The 20,564-nt window shown below is 41.1% G+C and overlaps 1 protein-coding gene and 1 long non-coding RNA gene across 4 annotated transcripts in view; one reads left to right on the top strand and one right to left on the bottom strand.

Moving 5' to 3' along the window:
• egln3 (egl-9 family hypoxia-inducible factor 3) overlaps positions 1-5,827 on the bottom strand; it is a 39,635-nt gene extending 33,808 nt beyond the window's left edge. For 2 of the 3 annotated variants that reach the window (XM_020527227.2, XM_048599759.1), the window contains exon 1: positions 281-1,252. In XM_020527227.2, coding sequence (XP_020382816.1) covers positions 281-619 — 339 coding nt within the window. In that variant the 5' untranslated portion in view covers positions 620-1,252. Of the gene's footprint in view, positions 1-280; positions 1,253-4,169 lie in introns of those variants that run through there. The other variant, XM_020527226.2, reaches the window with a different exon arrangement.
• On the top strand, positions 862-18,131 carry LOC125483654. The gene is made up of 2 exons (XR_007262598.1): positions 862-1,076; positions 17,898-18,131. It is a non-coding gene; the product is annotated as an uncharacterized LOC125483654 (long non-coding RNA).
• The last annotated feature ends 2,433 nt before the right edge of the window (positions 18,132-20,564 follow it).

The following is a 20,564-nucleotide window of genomic DNA, read 5'->3' as shown; positions in this document are numbered from 1 at the left end:
TTATTCTCTCTCTCTCTATCTCACTCACAAGGTCACGAAACCTCTGTTTCTACATTCAGACGGTAAGAAGTAATCTGGTCAAATATAACACTTGGGAAACAGAGGGCAATACTATTTCTCTGCACAAAATCTCTTTTAAATTCACGATATTGAATTGGACACTGCAGCTGATGACAGCTTCTCAAGACAATTGTTCTGACAGTTGTAAAAGCCATACCAATTAACTAGCTCAGTCAAACTCATACAAACTGAAAAATCCACATGTATTCGGAGAACTTACCTGGGATCTGTCTTTTATGTTGTAATTTTCGAGTTTTCCTCCACAAAGAATAATAAGTTTATCTAGTAACGAAAGAAGGAAGTCTATTGCATAACATCTGTCCTTGACTCCTCTCACCCAAGTGATCTGATCACCCCGTAGATGTCTTTTGCAGTAACCAGCTCTTTGACCGGCCAGCTGCCCATCTCGTAACGCTCCAACAGAATGCAAGTTACGAACTTCTTCATAAACACAATCCCCGACTGCACTTCCCAAAAAATTATCAATATAATAATAACCGTGTTCATTTAAACGAGGTACGACGCTCTCCCTCGCTAGCTTCTCAAGATCTAAAACCATCTTGTGAAATCGTAAATCGAATCTTATCAGAGGATCCAGTATGTTACTTTTCCAATTACTGTAAGTTATGAGTAACCCTTAATCAGCGAGCTTGCAAGATTTTTTGAGATCACTAATATCGAGGGTTCCGCCTCTGGTTCAGAATCTTAGTAATACTTTCTGTATCATATGACTTAAAATAGCAGAAACTCGAGGACCTCAATCCTAAACCTGGCTTTCCAGCACCAACGATGGTAAACTTAGACCCTGTACTAAGTGTTGAGCTTCAGGCAAACGACGTGCTTTTAACCACTGGAAGCGACGTGCGGAGTGTGACGGTGGGAGGAGCTGGAAGGAGAGAGCCGCCATTGAGGAATTTCAGCATAGCATGTAGACAAAGTTTCATGGGGCGAGTCTGCCAGGCCACAGCCCTTTCATTTGAACCGGAACGCAGAAAGATGAACCGTGAAAAGAAAAGGTGACATATTTGCTCGGTTTCGTTATGATTGGGAAACCCTGACCGTCAGTAAAATGAATGAATAATGAAGGGAACTCATAAAGTTCGCCACTTTTTTGGCTATTTCAAAGTGGGAACAACATCAACCAATCACTATCTTCTAAAGTAATACAATCAATAAACGTGTTTCAAGGACGTTAAAGAAATGTTTGATTAAGTAACTCGATTTTAAACAAACTTGAGGGTGCATTCGCACCAATTCTCCAATATACAGTACAGCACTCTGAATTCAGGGTCAAGGCACCAGACCAAAGCAGTGACATTTTTCTGAACGAAATCTCTCATTGACTTTTTGTATTCGTTTTTGGTTTTGTCACCAAACAAGTATAATAATGCAATAACTGCAACTTTTATTTCAGCAATACTTTAAAGAAGATATCCCAAAGCGCAATTAAGCAGTACAGTCAAATAAAAAAAATTAGACCCAGCCAAAAAAAACTGACTGAAAATTTGATCACACATCGGTTTTAAAGGTCCACCAACTTAAACATTCACTTCCTCCACTGTCAGCAAGCAAACCTTGACTGAAATGTGTACCAACAATGCACAACTCACCATCTTTTTTGTCAGCATTGCCCAAACCTGTAACGGAGCAGGACAAGCCCACTAGGTGCGTAGCAACACAATCACATGCGTTCCCCGCCCCATCGCCATTCCTTTGGAGAGACTGAGGTCAAAATCAGGAAAATCCCTACAAAACTGTAACAGTACCTTAAACACAGGCTATCTGTTCAAGATGGTGCATCACTTCCACCTTCTCCAGCAATTAGGAACAGGTAATAAATGCTTTGTCAATGATGTCAACATCTTGTAAATTAACAAAATAAGGTAGAAAGGCAGTGATATTTAGGAAGGCAAAACTTGAGGTATAACTGCATTACAAATAATGATTTTGTGGCTATAGTATATTACCATATAAAGAAAGTAAATAGAAGTTTGATAAAAGGGGAGAACAACCATCTGAAAGTGAATGATTATGAAAACTGAATAGTTATATTGAATGCTTGAAGTGAAATTAAAAAAACACCCCTAACAATTGATGTACATGTAGTTCTACATAGGTGAGAACCTACTTTTTCCAAACCTCATAAATTTTCCATCTGTTCTTTTTGCCAAAGTGTTATTTCAGCATGTCAATTTTCTCCTTAACTGCTCCTCTTTTCCACCTTGCTATACCCTATCTAACACTCCTTAAAGTACTTTGTGTCTAATTTTCTGGGATTTAGGCCTTTTTCCATCCTGAAGGGAGAGACAGGACTACTGTCACTAGATTAGAAATCTAGAGGTCCAGGCTAACACTTTGAGGACATGGGTTCAAATTCTATCATGGCAGATGAATCTCAGTAAAAGATAACCATTTTCAATTAATGCAGAACGTCCATCGATTAACCAATGGTCTTTAGGGAAGGAAATCTGCCATCCTTATGAGGTATGACCCACATGACCCCAGACCCAAAACAATGAGTTGACTCTTTACTGTTGTCTGAAATTACCTAGTAAGCCAGTCAGTTCAAGGGCAATTAGGAATGGTCAATATTTGCCAAAGATACTGACATTTCATGAAACAAAAAAAATCTAAATCTGAAAAAACAATTCAAACAAAGTTAGTCTTCTGCACAAATATTTAAGATCATTTTGAAGCTGGTTGTATGTGATGGTTTGGATAGAAAAAGAGAAAACGCATAATGAGTTGACGAGTTGTGTGGAGAACAACAATGCAGTCACATGACTAAAATATTTACAAAATAGGTAAAGTGGCTGAGTGCAGCGGTGGGAACCATCTGTATTTGTTTCTCTTTCACCACCATGAGCACTCCTTTTGTCTTTGATCTGGGCGCCATCACCTCTGTTCCACTTGCTCCTCCTGCCTTTTGACAACAACATAAAAAATACTACTTTCCAGCCCCTTCAATTCTGAAGAAAAGATAAACAGTTAAGGTTTTGAGTCCAGTATCTCTCTCCACAGATGCTGCCAGACCTGCTACGTTTTTCCCAAACAGTCTGTTTTGACTTCTTAATCTCTCCTTTCTCACCTTCCTTTATGGTTTATAATGCTCCTTAAAACCAATTTTCAAAACAGACTTTTGGTCACCTGTTCTGAAATATCCTTACATGATTCAATATTAAGTTTTGTTCTTAACACTCCTGTGAAGTTCCTTTAGACAATCTACCACTTTAACACCTATCAAAATGCAAGCTGCTGTGGTAAGCTCTCTTTTCCAGTTCATGGTTGCACTTTTCTCATTTTACACTAGGATTCTTCTTCCCTTCCCAGTTTATAATAGTTCTTTCCCCCTCCTTTTCCCCTCAATTTATAGTGGCAGTTTATGTCCACCTTCCTCAGGTCCTACTGACAGTTCTCACTCTATCCCTTTATTCCACACTAGACTTTTTGCCCTTACTTGGTTTACATTGATATTCTCCCATCTGGTCCCTCCACTCTCTTTCCTCTTCAGGGATGAAATGCTGCTGTACATGGGAATTTATGATAGTTTTATAAGATTTCGATTTTCAATGTTGCCATGCTGTTGTAAGACTTTCAACGCATTGCAGTATTTCATTCTCACAGAAGCAGGCCAGAGTGCAGGTACAGACTAACCCAGGCTTTTTAGGCCTTCATGCCAATGATAGCTGGCACAATAATTATCCCTTCACATTCGGCATTCTAAATCCTGAAGGGTCAAAATCACAGTAATACTTGGCAATAGCTAACAACCTTATTGCATGTGGAAGTAATGGCACATGTGGTGGGATGGTTCTATGTGACTTGACAATTCTTGTGTTATAACTTCCAATTCAACACACCAGATTCTAATTTAGGAAATGCCTCTTTTTATGTATATACTTAATTAATATTTTATATTTGATTTAAAGGTATATCAAAAAAGTTCTTATATAATTTACTGATGCAAACAAAATAGCAAAATACATGTTCATGTATTGTAGAATACATTGTAGAAACATAATCATAATAACACTTTATTCTGTTGAAACAGAAAAAAATGCTTATATTGATAGACATTTTCAATCATTATGCAAATTTTAGTCACTGACCTTGTGCCTTCCTCTGATTCTGTAGTGCCCAAGTTTCCCATCCGCATGTAATATAAGTTTATCCATTCTTTGCATCAGAAGTCCTATAGATGCACAGCCAGGCTCAGTACCCTGTACCCACATTATTTTGTCTCCACGAATAGTTTTATTGGAAGTGCCAGAAGGTGCAGTTACTTCTTTATCTGAACTGGTACTCTGCCCTGCCAGTGTTCCATCCTCAAAACTGCCACTCTGATAGAGAGTTACAACTTCTTGCAAAATTTTGTCGCCAATTTTGTGCCCCAAAAAGCTATCGACGAAACATAACCCGTATTGATTCATGCAAGGTGCTATGTGATCTAACACTAGCTTTGACAGATTCATTCTCTTACTATTTGTGGTTTTGGTACAAAGATGTTTATTCAAGGTGTCAGGTGTTATCCATGATTCGCATTTTACTTGACACTGATCCTCTTTGTTATTAGAAACTCCCTTCGAGCACTTTGGTAGTTCATCCTCACTACTTGCATCCTGTTTCCTCACTTTCTTGTTGCTTTCTAAACTACCCGAACTTTTGGAGAAAGATACGTTCAGTGGATCCAAAGAATTTCCGCGTAGTGTTGCTATTTGGGGTTGCACAACTGGAGGATTGTGGACCGTGCTGGCATGTGGAGGGTTCGTGTTGTACGTGTAAAGCGACATGTCCGCTTGTTTATTTACTTGTTGGGAACACGGGCGTTTGCGCAGTGGCTCCCCGGCGTCCCAGCCTGCCAACGGCGCGCTCGCAGGGTTGCCATGATCCCAGCGCAGTTCCAGGCGGTGCCAACTGTCACCGGCTTGCACGCGCCGGACCACACAATCGTTCGTCGCGCCTCCCACCGCCAGCCCGCTCGCGCCCTCACATTCCACGGGCGGCCGTTGGATCTCGCTCGCGCGCTCGCGCTCCACAGCCAGCCGCTGCGGCCCGCCTGCACCGTCACCTTGCCCGAGCTCCGTAGCCACTTTCCCCGACCTCCGCCTTGTGCCCAACGCGCCGCGAGCCCCGCTGTCATCGCTGTCGGGTTCGTTATCCATGCCTCTCACTTCTGGAGCCCGGGAACAAGTCTCCGCCAGAGAAACTCGCTTTCTGCCGCCCGCTCGGTTACCGTCTCGCGTGCCATTCCCCTTGTCTCGCCGGTGGAGCAAGGAGACCGAGTCAAAGCCAAAGTCGAGCCAATTCGCATCGGTCTTTGAACAGTCCCGATCTCGCGTTTGCTTCTCTTCCTCGAACCTGGTGCGCGTGCTCGTAACGGGCTCTCCCTCGGAGCAGTCGAGGTTCCGCGAGACGCTGTCATTTTCCAGTCGTTCCTGCACGTGGCCAGTGCCCCGCTGCCGCTTTGCAGCGTCCCTGAACCAGCTCAGCATTTCCAAAGATTCACACCGACTGATTGCAACGTTTGACAAATCGTCAATCACGGATTATGCTGCATTAACAAAACCCCATTGTACCTGAGGCAACCTTCACGTGCACGCGCTTCCGAAGCGCTTTCCATGGCTAAGACGTTTCCCAAAGGACATCTACCTCCTCCGCCCACCCATCCTTAAAACGAGTTTATAAAGTTAGAAAACTTACTGGGGAATGAATGTTTGATATGCACGCATGAGAAGGTATCGCAACTCTGGATTTCTACCAGGCTGTTTTTATTTATACTCCTACCCATGTGACTAATGTATTTTGGGAATTGAATGATAGCATACATTATATAGGAAGACAAGCAAACTCAAAACTGATCAAAGGGAATGTAGCAAGGGAGGTTAATGTTTTATACGTGCTTATGTGTGGGACAGCACTCCTTCAACGAATAGCATTTCACAAATTTAAATATTGTTGCGAAATTAATAGAATCACGTTACATTTATAGCATAGATGAAAGCCGTCCTGACCGTGATGGAGAGGGTGATTGGTTATCTCAAGGGTGTGACTGGGAAAGTCCAATGCTGATGACCTAATGACCATACGGGAGGGGTGCATACTGACGGAAAAAAGCATACACAAGTCAAAAGGAGACTCCTAAACTCAATCTCAGACAAACTGTCAGAAAAATAAAGGGCAAATGACATCTCTCGAGGGATGTCCAACAAATCGTGAAAGTAAGGGGCGATCCCTTAAAATACACAACAATTGGTCACCTCTCTGCATGCTTTCTGGAAGAACAACTCACCTAAAACTATTCCCCATAGCTGCCTTTTAATCTTTTCGCTAAAAATAATGAATTAATTCTCTTTTGAGGGCTTTAATTGAATCTGTCTCCAGCACACTTTCAGGCAAAGCATTCCAGATCCTGAACATGTGCAATGTAAAACAAAACTTTATCACTCACCATTGCTTTTTGCCAATTACCTTAAATCAGTAACCCCTCGATCTCAACATTTCTGGTGACGAGAACGCTTTCTCCCTATCTAATCTGTCCAGACCCCTCATTATTTTGCGCACCTCTGTTAAATCTCTTCCTAATGTTTTCTTCTTCAAGGACAACAACCTCAGTTTCTCCAATTTATCCACATTGCTGAAGTTTATCATCCCTGAAACTATTCTCATTAATCTTTGCTGCGTCCACTTTTACGCTTTTACATCCTTCTCTAATGTGGCGTCCAGAATTAGGACACAATGCTCCAGTGAGCTAAGCTGTATACAGGTTCATCATAACTTCATAGTTTTTGTAGTCTATGTCTTTATTTATAAAATCAGGGTACCATATGTTTTGTTAACCACTCTCAACATACCCTGCTTCTTCAATGATAATAGCTCAGTATACCCTAAATCCCACCCCCTTGTTTTATATTATCAACCCATGTTCTTCCAACCGAAAGGAATCACAGCTTTTCTCTGCATTGCCTTTCATCTTTTATTTGTCTCACTGTCTTTGCTGTTGAAGTTTATCACGCATCAAAATACACAATTCTTCCAAGTTTTATGTTAATTGAAAATCAACAATATGGAGATAAATTACTGAATTTTATCAATTTTAATGCAAGTCAAGTATAACATTTAACTACGTAAAGGAAAGATTTGTATAGATTTTTAACTAAGGGGTCAAAGTTTAACAAGGGTAGGCAAGAATGTGGTGTTGAAACTGCGACTGATCAGCTATGACCTTACCAAATGGCAAAGCAGGCTCAAAACTGAATGACCTATTCCTACTCCTAATTTGTCGTGTGGGGGTAGGGTACATGGTAATGCCGAATAAGAACTGGATGATAAGGGGAGGCCAACAAGTTATCCTCGTTGGAGAGATTGTTTCCATGAAGTTTGGGATTGTAATGGTGCAAGAGTGTTGAGGATAGCATTTTGGGAGGTGGTGGAGGGGGTGGGGAGCAGCGAAAGGAATGGGATAAGGATGGCATAAGAGGGATATTGTGCAAATGACATGGTTTGGGATAGCAAAGAAGAGTCAAAGAAGTTGTAAAGTGTGGCAAAATGGCGAGATAATTATTGGGCCAGATTTTTTTTTGAGGAGAGGCAGTCATAGATTGTCACTCTGCTCCTACTTTTTTTAGGTTAAGGAAGAACTCCTAATTTGTAGGTTGGGGATAGGGTAGGAGGTTCGGGCAGAAAATTCTGATCACGGATCCTGCAGAAATGCGGGGTGTACCTTAAATCCAACAGTATTCTCATCGTGCAGAATAGTTGAGCAAAGACAAGCCACACCCCCTTTTCCACAGCACTGGTTGCCGTATTCTGTGATTTAAATCTCCAGCATCACAGACAGCTCTTTCACATCTAATGGTGGAAGGGTAAGTTTGAAGGTAAGTGTAGGGTTAACGTAGAAGGGTGCTAGGTGAGAAGGATGCCAGGTAAGGAAAGTGCGAAGTGGGTGAGGTGCCAGGCAAGTACATAGGATGCCAGGTTGGTATGATCCCAGAGTGTCAAGTGTATAGGATACCAGGTAAGTGGCGGTGGGGGAATCACTATCAGGACTGTTGGCGAAAGGTGGGGTGTCAGATCCAGTAATGGGGAAGAGGATTTCATGTCTTGGGTAGGTGAGGAAGTGGTTGGAGGAGCTAGAGGTGCCGGCTTTGGTCCCTGAGGAAAAGGAGGTTTTCGGTCCTGGGGAAAAGCAGATCTTGAGCAGTAGGGGAGGGAAGAAAGGTATGTCAGGTCATGAAGGGAACTGTGTAGTCGAGTCCAGAGGGAGAGGGGTAATTGGGTCACAGAGGGAGGAGGGTGTGTCAAGTCCAAGTTGAGAAGGCGGTCCTGGATCCCGAGTGAGTGGTGGGTGTTGAGTGTAGCTGGAGAGGGGGTTAAGAGGGGAAAATGTGTTGGGTCCAGCGATGGGCGAGGGATTTCAGCTCCTGTCAGGAGGAGGGCCAGGGGATTCGAGATGAGAGGTGTTTTCACGTCCTGGAGTCCGAGGGAATTGTTTTGGGCTCTAGGTTGAGGGAGATGCCGAGACCCGGAGAGAGACGGCCTTGTCGCATCTAAAGTAAGGTGGAGGTTGTGTCCGGTCCTGTGGGAAACGGCAGATGTCAGGTCTTGGACTGAGAGATGGGTGTCAAGACCACACAACACCTACACTACCACTGATAAAGCTCCAGCAGAGGCAGGTAGACAACAGACACGGCATCACCCCGCAGCCCCCTACCCCATCATGCCATCCGATTTTATGCTGCTCTCTGCTTGCCCGTCTCCTTCCTAAAGATGGGGTTAAAATTCCAATTGTTTTTGTTTCTCTCTCCACAGATGTTGCCAGACCTACTGAGCATTTCTGTTTTTTTTTATGGCACGTAAAGTTATTGCCCAATAAGTTGTTATAATGCAATCTTCTGATAATTTCTACACAAGCCTGTTGCAAAAGTACATTTCTGCCCTCACTTCTTATGAATTGAAGTGTAACCTTATGTACACATTATCTAGGACATAGTGCACCAGACTGAACAATGAACCTTTTTACTGTTGCTACATGCATGAAAAGCAGTGTGGGTTCTTCCGTTAATTTCTGATGGCTACAATGTCAATGGAAAATAAGTTGCTTAAAGAAATAAGCTGAACACTAATTTTAATAAGAATATAATTAGCAAGTGAGTTCTTCCATTAATTTCTGACTGCTGCAAAGTCAATGAAAATTAGACGCTAAAAGAAACATGCTGAACATTAATTTAGTAAGAATATAATTAACAAGTGAGTGCAGTAATAGGATAACTGATTTCAGAAGATTGCTTTATATAATAGGTCAAAAAGATTTAGCACCTTCCCTCAGTAAGTTTGGAGTATCAGTCTATAACTAAAACCTTTATGAGGTACGGACTTCATGTCTTGCTAGTTATTCCAGATGTAGACAGTAAGAAGAAAATAGGCCAGCAATTACTCCAGATATAGACATGTCTACATCTTTTTAATCCAACTCAGTACAAATACAAATATTCAGCAGAATCATATAGCATATAATGTGAGAGACATTGTGGACATGGTAGGTACACTACCACTGTACCACAAGAGAGCCTCTGCTGCAGTGAGGAGTACTGTATTTCTCTTCACCCAGATCATCATGGAACCAATTACCTCAACTGGCCTAAAAGTCAGGCAGACCACACAACACCTACACTGCCACTGATAAAGCTCCAGCAGAAGCAGGTAGACAACAGACACAGCATCACCTCGCAGCCCCTGATATTTGAAAAATCAATCAAGAAGTCTAGTTAAACCTATTGCGACTTTGGGAGCTATTTTCTTGATATTTTTAATCAACTTCTTTAGAAATGTTATGACACACCTCTGGAGCAGTTGGGACTTGAACCCAGGTCTTCCTGCTCGTGGACTGGACCAAGCTGCATCTCTGGTATCTTTGCTTGTGGTTTGCTTGCACTTTTAACCTACCTGGATGGTCACAGCATCCCTGATATGCATATCCTTGGCTTGCCCCTTGTGCGAGAGTTATCAGGCTCATTTAATTTCTGTCTTATAGTCCTGTTTAGCACAGAAAAAGGCAGGAAGTTTGTCACGGTTTTTAGCAGACCTCAATCAAGTCAAGGAGAATGACCTTTGCACCGTGGATGCCAGCGTAGAAAGTGAAGGCCAACCTTCAGTACCAGTCCAGGGAGTTGAACACAATCAGTCAGCCACTCGGGTTAGATAGAATCAAACTTCTGTCCACATAAGGAGTGAGGAGCCAAATGTTGGGCAGCCCACCACCTGTCTTGACTGTTTCTACCTTATTGGATTTGTTTTCCTCCTGGCATGAGAGATGCAGATATTACTGGAGATGAAAGTGGATGGCACTTTTGGTGTAGGTGGGAAGGTGTCCCAAGTGAGCAAACAGGCTGCGCAGAGGGCATGTGGAGTTAACTAGTCTGAGTACGTAAAAGGCTTCTAAAGATGGTGGGTGCAAATGGGATACTGGTTAATTTCAGCATTGCCTGGCAGTGCTTAGCTATCCTGGGAATGGCACATGGTAACTTGGGACTGGAATTGGATCTGGGGGATGCCATCAGGGTGGCATAGTAATGAGGCATATTTGGTAAGGTATATGAGAAAATTCACTAGGTCTTGCAGCAAAAAAACCTCTGAGAGACTCAATGCAAATCTCACTTGAGAACTTAAGATTCGTGTCAAGCTTTTAAAGATTTTACTCATAATCAGTCCAGGCTAACTCACTCTGAAACACCCTGTGGCAGAGAAAGAGCTTTCAACGAAATAAGATTTGCAAAGGTACTCGAAGTTGTAGTGATTGTAACAAGGTTAGCCAAATGGACCTCATACAATGTGAATTCCCTGATTGAGGCTGTTAACCTGGTCCAATCAGGGAGCCCTGGCTAACAGATTTAAAAGAAAAGAGTTTCAGAGATTCTGACACTCTGAGTGCTGACTCTGATGAGGTAGTACTAAAGTCAAGGACTGTCCATGTGTAAATAAAGGGATACCGGCCTCTGTGGAGTTATTTCAAATCTGCCTCTCAAATACTAGCTTCACTGTCCTTTGCTGCAAATCCTGTAATCAGACCACCTGTTGAGAGGAGGATATGTAGAAATGGTCAACTATGCCAACAAAACCCACGTTGTTGGATTGAAAAAAATAACCATCCATAATGGTCTTCTCTGACTCTTGCTTTAGGCAGCACACATAATTAGAAACAGACAAACCATTTATCCTGATAGAGACTGCTTGAAAAAATTTACATGCCTATATGTGGATTTCCCATCTTCCTAATGCAAAGTAAAAAAACATAATAGGCAGAATCTCACAGAATTCAATTGCAGTCCATTTAAAATTGCTATAATACTAGTCTATTATTAAATTTTTTGCATTCAAAGGGAATGGAGTTAAAAATAGGAGAGTCTTGCGAAAACAATGATGTGGAGGTGCCAGTGTTGGACTGAGGTGGGGCAAGATCAGAAATCACATGACACCAGTTATGGTCCAACAGGTTTATTTGAAAACACAAGCTTTTAGAGCTGTGCTCCTTCTTCAGGTGATAGTGAGAGAGATGGAATCAGACGCAGAATTTATAAGTAAAAGATCAAAGAGTTACACCACTGATGAGGATATACTAGACAAACCTAAGATGTTGTTAAATCTTTAATCAGTTAGAAGGTTTTAATAGATGTATATGTAAATCCCCGAATTCCTTTCAAGTCACTGCCCTGAGAGAGCTAAAGTTCTTATCAGTGACATTTTAGGTCAAACAATGCATGTTAGGTGTGAGGCCTTGTTTAGAATCTGTTTGTGTTTTGGTTTGGAGTCAGGCTGGTTTTATTTCTAAAGTAGGAATTTACAAAACACGCTGACTGACTGTCTATAAATTGTGTGCTTTTTGAACAAAGTAGAATGTATCTGAAAATACAAATTCACCCCATAGATGTACATGTGTGTGTATAAGTGTGTTGTGTATGTGTGAGTGAGAGAGAGGGGGAGAGTGTGTGTGTGTGTGTGGGTGTGTCTGTGTGTAAGTGAGTGTATGTGTATGTATGCATGTGTGTATGAGAGTAAATAGTGTGGTGGGGTCACTTGTAATGCAACATGAACCCAAGATCCTGGTTGAGGCCATCCTCGTGGGTACCAAACTTGGCTATCAGCTTCTGCTCAGTGACTCTGCGTTGTTGTGTATCCTGAAGTCCACCTTGGGGGACATTTACCCGAAGATCCGAGGTCGAATGTCCTTGACCGCTGAAGTATTCCCCCACTGGGAGGGAACATTCCTTTCTGGCGATTGTTGCGTGGTGTCCATTCATCTATTGTCTGCATGGTCTCGCCAATATACCATACCACACACACACACACACACACTCTCCCACACACACGTGAATCTATGGGGTGACTTTGTATTTGCAGATACATTCTAATTTGTTCAAAAAGCACACAATTTATGGACAATCTGTCAATGTGGCATTTTATAAATTCCTACCTTAGAAATAAAACCAGCCTGACTCCAAACCAAAACACAAACAGGTTCTAAACAAGGCCCTTTTCTGAAGAAGGGTCACAACCCGAAACGTCAACTTTCCTGCTCCTCTGATGCTGCCTGGCCTGCTGTGTTCCTCCAACTCCACACTGTTTTGAAGCACCTAACATGCATTGTGTGACCTAAACTGTCACCCCTTCTTTACACTGATAAAACCTTTAGTTCTCTCAGGACAGTGACTTAAAAGGAATTCGGGGATTTACATATACATATTGATCAATTAAAACCTTCTAACTAATTAAAGATTTAACAGCATCTTAGGTTTGTCTAATATATCCTCATCAGTGGTGTGACCTATTAATCTTTTACTTATAAATTCTGTGTCTGATACTACGTCTCTCTCTAACACCTGAAGAAGGACTGAGGCTCCGAAAGCTTATGTTTTCAAATAAACCTGTTGGACTATAACCTAGTGTTATGTGATTTCTGATCTTGCTAAAACAATACAGGCACTAGTCAGACCAGCTTTGAAATATGGTGAACAGTTTTGGCCCCTTATTTAAGGAACAAAATATTGGTTTTGCAGGCAGCCTACAGAAGGTTCACTAGTTTGATCCCAATATGGACAGATTATTTTATGAAAAGAGATTGAGTAAGTTGGGCCTGTATTCGTTGGTGTTTAGGAGAATGAGAGGCAGCCTTATTGAAGTATGTAAGAACTTAACAATATGTGTATATGTGTAAAGATTGTTGCCCCACATCAGAGAGATTAGGACCAGAAGACATAATCTCAGAACAGTAGGGCGAAAACTTTTTTAAAACAGAGATAAGTAGAAATTTCTTCTCTTCGAGTGTAGTGCATCTGTGGAATTCTTTATTGCAGAAGACTCTCAAGCCTGAGTCATTAACTATATTCAAGGCTGAATCGATTTTTAATCAGTAAGGGAATCAAAACTTATGGGGAAAATGCAGGAAAGTGGAACTAAAAGTGATCAGATCAACCAAGATCTCAATAAATGGCAAAGTAGACTTAGTGGGATAAGTGGCCTACTTCTACACCTTTGTCTTATGGCAACACAGAATGTTAAAATATGTAACAGGAAGAATAAGCCAACAGTCACAAAAATGTTGAGAAATCTTTCAACTGTATTACAACAATGTCAATACCTCAAAAGTAATTCAAAGTCTTAAAATACTTTGGAACTTTCAAATATTATGAAAAGCATTTTATAAATACAAGTCGTAGGGAAGAGCAAAAGTAGAGGGCATCAATATAGGATCATTAGTAAGGTATCAGTTACGTTTACAGAAACCTTTTTATATAAAGAATACTAAGAATTTGGAACTTGTCACCATATGGAGTGTTTGAGGCAATCAGAGGCATTTGAAGGAAGGTTAGATAAAGGTACGAAGGGGAAGTTATACTGATAAAGCTAGATATGAAAGGATGGGAAGGTGTTCAAAGTGAAACATAAATACCTGCATGAACTATTGAGCTTAATTTTGTGTATTAATTGTATACAGATGATGAGCATCATCTAGGGATTCACTTGTGCACCAATCAGTAAGAGCAAACTAACCCATAGTAGACCCACAGAAGTTTATGAATTAGAACAGATTAGGTCATCAACATGTATAGGCTGCAGGGGGGAGTAGAGCGTGTTATTCAGCCTGAATACCCGCCTCTCTTATGCACCTGTGTCTACATACAGATGTCTCTGAATAGGGAGTATGTGGCATCTGCTAGTATGCTGGACACCTTTTGTAATTGGTGGGCACAAGGGGTCTGGGGAGCATCATCAAGCCTAGGAATCTTATTTTCGTTTGATTTGTTAAGTTTCTTATAACATTTAGGGTCGGTGTTAGTGTGTTTATGGTGCCCCTTTCATTACCTCTTTAAATTGAGGCATCTAACACATCTTAACATCTTGATTTTGATTTTATTGTCACATGTGTTTTACAGTGAGAATAAAATAGTGAAAAACTTTCAGTTTCGATTTTATTGTTACATGGGCCGGAACGGTGGCTCAGTGGATAGCACTGCTGCCTCACAGCAGCAGGGACCTGATTTTGATTCCACCCTCGGGTGACTGTGTGGAGTTTGCACATTCTCCCCATTTCTGTGTGGGTTTCGTCCGAGTGCTCCAGTTTCCTCCCATCGTCCAAAGATCTGCAGGTTAATTGCCCATAGTGTCCATGGGTGTGTAAGTTAGGTGGATTAGACATGGAAAATGCCAGGTTACAGGTAAATGGTAGGGGAATGGGTCTGGGTGGGATACTCTTCAGAGGGGCGAGTTGGACTTGTTGGGCTGAATGGCCTGTTTCCACACTGCAGGGATTCTATGATCTATTTCACAATGAGAAAATGACAAAATACAGTGAAAAGTCTCTTTAAGTTCACTTGTGCACCAATCAATAAGTGCAAACATAAAGTCATCTTTAAGTTAGTCAAAAGTGAGATAAATATGAATTGATTGAAACTATGAGGGTAGGTGAGAAGATGTATGTTTTGCAATGTAAATCTTTCTGAACTAATGCTATACTGATTGGCTTCAGTTCTATCCTTTATCTCCAAGTTTATACATAAAGCATGGTCACAGAGAATGATTGCCTGAAGGCAAAATCGAAACAATTGAAATAAAATTCAGACATAAAACAAAAGTCCTGATGATATTATTGTGGTTAATAGCAAAAAGCAAGTATGAATTGTTCGTGTCTGATTATCTTCTAATATTCTGTACCCAGGTACGTTAATACCTACGATGGTGGTGTAAGTAGCAACTTACCAACTTCTCACTACTTATTCGAGTACATGTGACAATAAAGCTAATTCATTCATTGAAGTCCGAGCCAACAGTCAATTGAAAGAATGAAGACAGAAAATGCTGCAAATATTCAGTACTTAAAGATCATAATACCGAAGGGTTTATCAAAGGGAAGTGCACGGGAACCTTTTGCACATTTAGTGATGGATAGACATTCTCCTGAGAGTAATAATCTTGATAGGCAGCTCAGTGAACAAAGGAAATATAAACAAAAAGGATTGGAAAAACTCAGCAAATTTGACAATATCTGTGAAGAAAAAAAAGAGTGAATGTTTCACGTCCAATTCAGAACATAATGGGGCTGGAAAAAATATTTTTATTTTAACTTCCAACATCCACAGTTCTTTGGTTTTTTTTAAATAATTTTTTTTTTAATGCTGTTGACAAAGGGGAGGAGGAGCAAGTGGAACAGGTGGTGTGGGTTCCCAGAGAAAAAAACAAATGAAGTGCTAATGGTAGTAAATGCCAATGACACGAAGGTTGGTGGAGTTGTGGACAGCGTGGAGAGCTGTTGTAGGTTGCAACGGGACATTGACAGGATGCAGAGCTGGGCAAAGAAGTGGCAGATGGAATTCAACCCGGAAAAGTGTGAAGTGATTCATTTTGGAAAGTCAAATTTGAATGCAGAATACGGGGTTAATGGTAGGATTCTCAGCAGTGTGGAGGAACAGAGGGATCTTGGCCACCACGTCCATAGATCCCTCAAAGTTGCGACCCAAGTTGATAAGGCGTATGGTGTGCTGGCTTTCATTGGAAGGGGAATTGAGTTTGAGAGCTGTGAGGTCTTGCTGCAGCTCTATAAAACTCTGGTTAGACCACACTTGGGATATTGTGTTCAGTTCTGGTCACCTCATTACAGGAAAGATGTGGAAGCTTTGGGGAGAGTGCAGAGGAGATTTACCAGGATGCTGCCTGGACTGGAGGGCAGGTCTTATGAGAAAAGGTTGAGGGAGTTAGTGGTTTTTTTCATTGGAGTGAAGAAGGATGAGAGGTGACTTGATAGAGGTATACAAGATGATGAGAGGCAGAGATAGAGTGGATAGTCAGAGACTTTTCCCCAGGGCAGAAATGACTATTATGAGGGGGCATAATTTTAAGGTGGTTGGAGGAAGGTATAGGGGAGATGTCAGAGGTAGGTTCTTCACACAGAAGAGTGGTGGGCGTGTGGAATGCACTGCCAGCAGTGGTAGCGGAGTCAGATACTTTAGAGACTTTTAAGCGACTCTTGGATAGGCACATGGAGGATAGTAAAATGTAGGGTATGCATGGTAGATTGATCTTAGTAGGATAATAGGTCAGCACATCATGGGCCGAAGGGCCTGTACTGTGCTGTACTGTTCTATGTTCTATGTTCATATACATGTAGGCACTTTGCATCTCTAGCCTCAGAGCCACTTTAGTTATTGTCAAAGGATTTTTTTCATGTGACTGCAATCTTATTCATCACATAGTTCATCAATTCATAATGTACTTTCTCTTTTTGTATTCAAACCATGATATACAATCAGCCTCAAAATTATCTTAATTATTTGTACGGAAGACTAAATTAGTTTGAATTGTTCAGATTTAGCTATTTTCTTTTTATTCTTTCATAGGATGTAGGCAAGGCCAATATTTGTTGCCCATTCCAAATTACCCTTAAACTGAATGGCTTGCTCGGCCTTTCAGAAACCAGTTAAGCATCAACCACATTGCTCTGGATTCAGTGTCTTATGTAGGTCAGACCTGGTACAGATGGGCATTGGTGAACCGGATAGGTTTTCGGCATTAGACAACAATGGTTTCTTTTAGTTATAGATTTATTAATCAAATTTAAATTCCAACCGCTGTTATGGTAGAATGCCATCATCTCCCCTTCCAAATTGGAAAAAAAACACTAAAATTCCAGAGAATTGCACTCAACTTACTTTAAGGAGGGTTGCACTGAAGTAGAGAAAGGTGAGAAAGAAGAAAGGTTAGGGAGAGATGGAAATGTTGATCTGCTCAAAATGCCCCAGAAGAAGGAAGATGACAAATATAGGATGTTTGGAAATCAATGGCTTTTCACCTATAGTAGAAGTAATGTAGGTCAAGTTTTCAGGAAATAGATTGCTTCTTAATTTATTTTAAGCAGTTCCATTTAATTGTATGCACTATTCAGAAAATAAGCAGTGGCTTTCAAATTCAATACAGTGTGGAGCTGCAGGAACACAGCAGCTGAGGCAGCATCAGAGGAGCAGGAGAGTCGACGTTTCGGGTCAGGACCCTTAATCGGGACTGATAAAGGGTCCTGACCCAAAACATCGACTCTCCCGCTCTTCTGATGCTGCCTGACCTGCTGTCCTCCTCCGACTCCATACTGTATTGACTCTGACTCTCCCTCTTTGCAGTTCTTGCTATCTCCGAGTGACTTTCAAATGGTTGTCATCTTTTTTATAACCTCTATTTACTTTTTATTTATATGGTACTGTACTACAGCCACAAGATCATTATTTTTCAATGAATTTACACCTCAAGTTTAAGGTCAGCTACATGTGTCTGCACTTCCAACTCATTTTATTCATTCACAGATTTGGCATCGATGGCAGAGCCATGGAGAGAAGACATAACCTGGAAAGACAGCAATTGGGAGGTTTGTGAAGTGGGAGAGACCAGAATGAAGTGTCACCAATAAGGTCATGCAACCTTACATCACACCGAGTGTGAAACAAAATTAAAAGAAAACTCGAATCACTTAACAAGGATATAGATCCTATTAACTGGCCAATGTTGAAATTAAACAACTTCAAATGGGGTGACTCAAAGCAAGAACCTACTATACTTGCTGTTACTTTTTTATTCATAGATTCATTCAGCACAGAAAAGACCCATCGAGTCTGCACCAACATAACTACCATTAAAGGCACGCTAATCCCAATTTCCTGCTCTTGTCCCATATCCTTGAATGTTATGATATTTGAAATATTCATCCAAATATTTTTTAAAGGTTGTAAGGTTTTTGGCCTCCACTGCAGTGCATTCCAGATTCCCACCAACTGCTAGTAAGAATGTTTTTTTTTCCCAAATCCCCTCTGAATCTTCTGCCCCTTACCTTACCCTAAATCTATGCCCTCTTGGTTGTCTCCTCAACCAAGCAGAATAGTTGCTCTCTATTCACCCTGTTCAGAGCCCTCATAATCTTATACACCTCAATCATGTCCCCCCTCAAACTTCTCTGCTCTAGCGAAAAGAACCCAAGCCTATCTAGATTCTCCCTATAGCTCCATTTCTCCAGCCCAGGCAATATTCTGGTGAACCTTCTCTATACCGTCTCTAATGCAATCACATCCTTTGTGTAGTGAGACGACCAGTACTCCAGCTGTGGCTTGACCAACGGTCTGTCCACTCCAACATTACCTCCTTGCTCTTATACTCTATGCCACGACTCATGAAAGCAAGTATCCCATATGCCTTCTTAACTATCCTATTCATGTGCTCTACTGACTTCAGGGATCTGTGAATACACCAAAATCGCTTTGTTCCTCTAATCTACCCAGTGCCTGCCATTCATTAAATACTCCTTCGTCTTGTTGCTTCTTCTAAAGTGCATCACCTCACACTTATCAGGGTTAAATACCATCTGCCACTGGTCTGCCCATCTGACCAATCCATCTATATCTTCCTGTAACCCACAGCCATCTTCTTCACTATTAACTATACTACCAATCTTAGTGTCTTCTGCAAATTTGCTCAAAAGTCCCCCCACATTTTCATCTATATCATTTAAGTATATAACAAACAGTAAAGGGCCCAGTAGTGATTCTTGTGGTACACTATTGGACACCAGCCTCCAGTCACTCAAACACCCTTTGAGTCCCATTACTAAGCCAGTTGCTGATCCATCTGACCAAGTTTCCCTGAATTCCATATGCCTTAACCTTCTCAATCAGTCTCCCAAGTGGGACCTTGTGAAAAGACTACATCAACTGAACTTCCCTTATCCACATAATTGATCACATTTTCAAAAAATTCTAACAAATTTGCTAGACATAATGTCCCTGTATCTATATCGGTATTCTAATTTTTTTGTGATTCACAAACATAGACATCCTTTTCTTAGCTACAATCAGTTCTGAAGAAGCGTCACTGGGCCCGAAATGTTGGTTCTACAGATGCTGCCAGATCTGCTGAGTTTCTCCAGCAGTTTCTTTTTTGTTTCAGATTTCCAGCATCTGCAATTCTTTTTTGCATCACCTAAGAATCTTGTATGTTTCAATAAGGTTGCCTTTCATTCTTCAAACTTCATTGAATATAGGTTAAATCATTTAACATCTTCTCATAAGACAATCTCTCCGTAATGAGGACCAGCTTTCTCTGGATTGCCTCCAATGCCAGTATACCTTTGCCTAGATAAGGGGCCAGAACTGTTCACAGTATTCCAGGTGTGGTCTAATTAGTGCTTTTTAGCAAGACTTCCCTATTTTTATACTCCATTCCCGTTAAAATGTAAGCCAACATTCCATTTGCTTTCCAAATTACCTGATGAATTTGTATGCTAATTGGTTGTGATTTATGCACAAGGCCTCCCACATACCTTTGTGCTGCAGCTGTCTGTAGTCTTTCTCCATTTAAATAATATTCATCTCTTCTATCCTTTCTGCCAAAGTGCATAACCTCACACTTTCCCACATTAGATTTCATCTAATAAGTTTTTGCCAACTTGCTTAACCTGTCTATATCCCACCACAGTTATTTTTGTGTTATAGTCACCAGTTGCTTTCCCCCCTATTTCTGTGTCATCTACAAAGTTGGCAATAGTACGTTCACTTCCGTCATCAAATCTTTTAATGTATATAATTGTGACCCCAGGACTGCTCCCTTGTCACTTCACTAGTTTACAGGTTGCCATCGTGAAAATGCCCACTTTATCCCAACTCTGTCTTCTACTAGTTAACCAATCTTCTGTTCATAGTAATATACTACTCCCAACACCATGGGCTGTTATCTTATGAAGTAGTCTAACATTTAGTAGGTTATCAAATACCTTCTAGAAATCAAAAAATATTACAGATTGGGCATCCTTTATTCACATGTCCAAAAACCAAAAAGATCTAAAAACAAGTCTTTTGAAAGTGAACCTGAACAGATGTGAGAGAACAAGGTGTAGAGCTGGATGAACACAGCAGGCCAAGCAGCATGAGAGGAGCAGGAAGACTGATGTTTCGGGCCTAGACCCTTCTTCTGAAGAAACATCAGTC

Source organism: Rhincodon typus, chromosome 8, assembly GCF_021869965.1.
Source record: "Rhincodon typus isolate 14 chromosome 8, sRhiTyp1.1, whole genome shotgun sequence".
In the NCBI taxonomy this organism is placed as follows: Eukaryota; Metazoa; Chordata; class Chondrichthyes; order Orectolobiformes; family Rhincodontidae; genus Rhincodon; species Rhincodon typus.
This window is presented reverse-complemented; position numbering and strand designations above follow the sequence as displayed.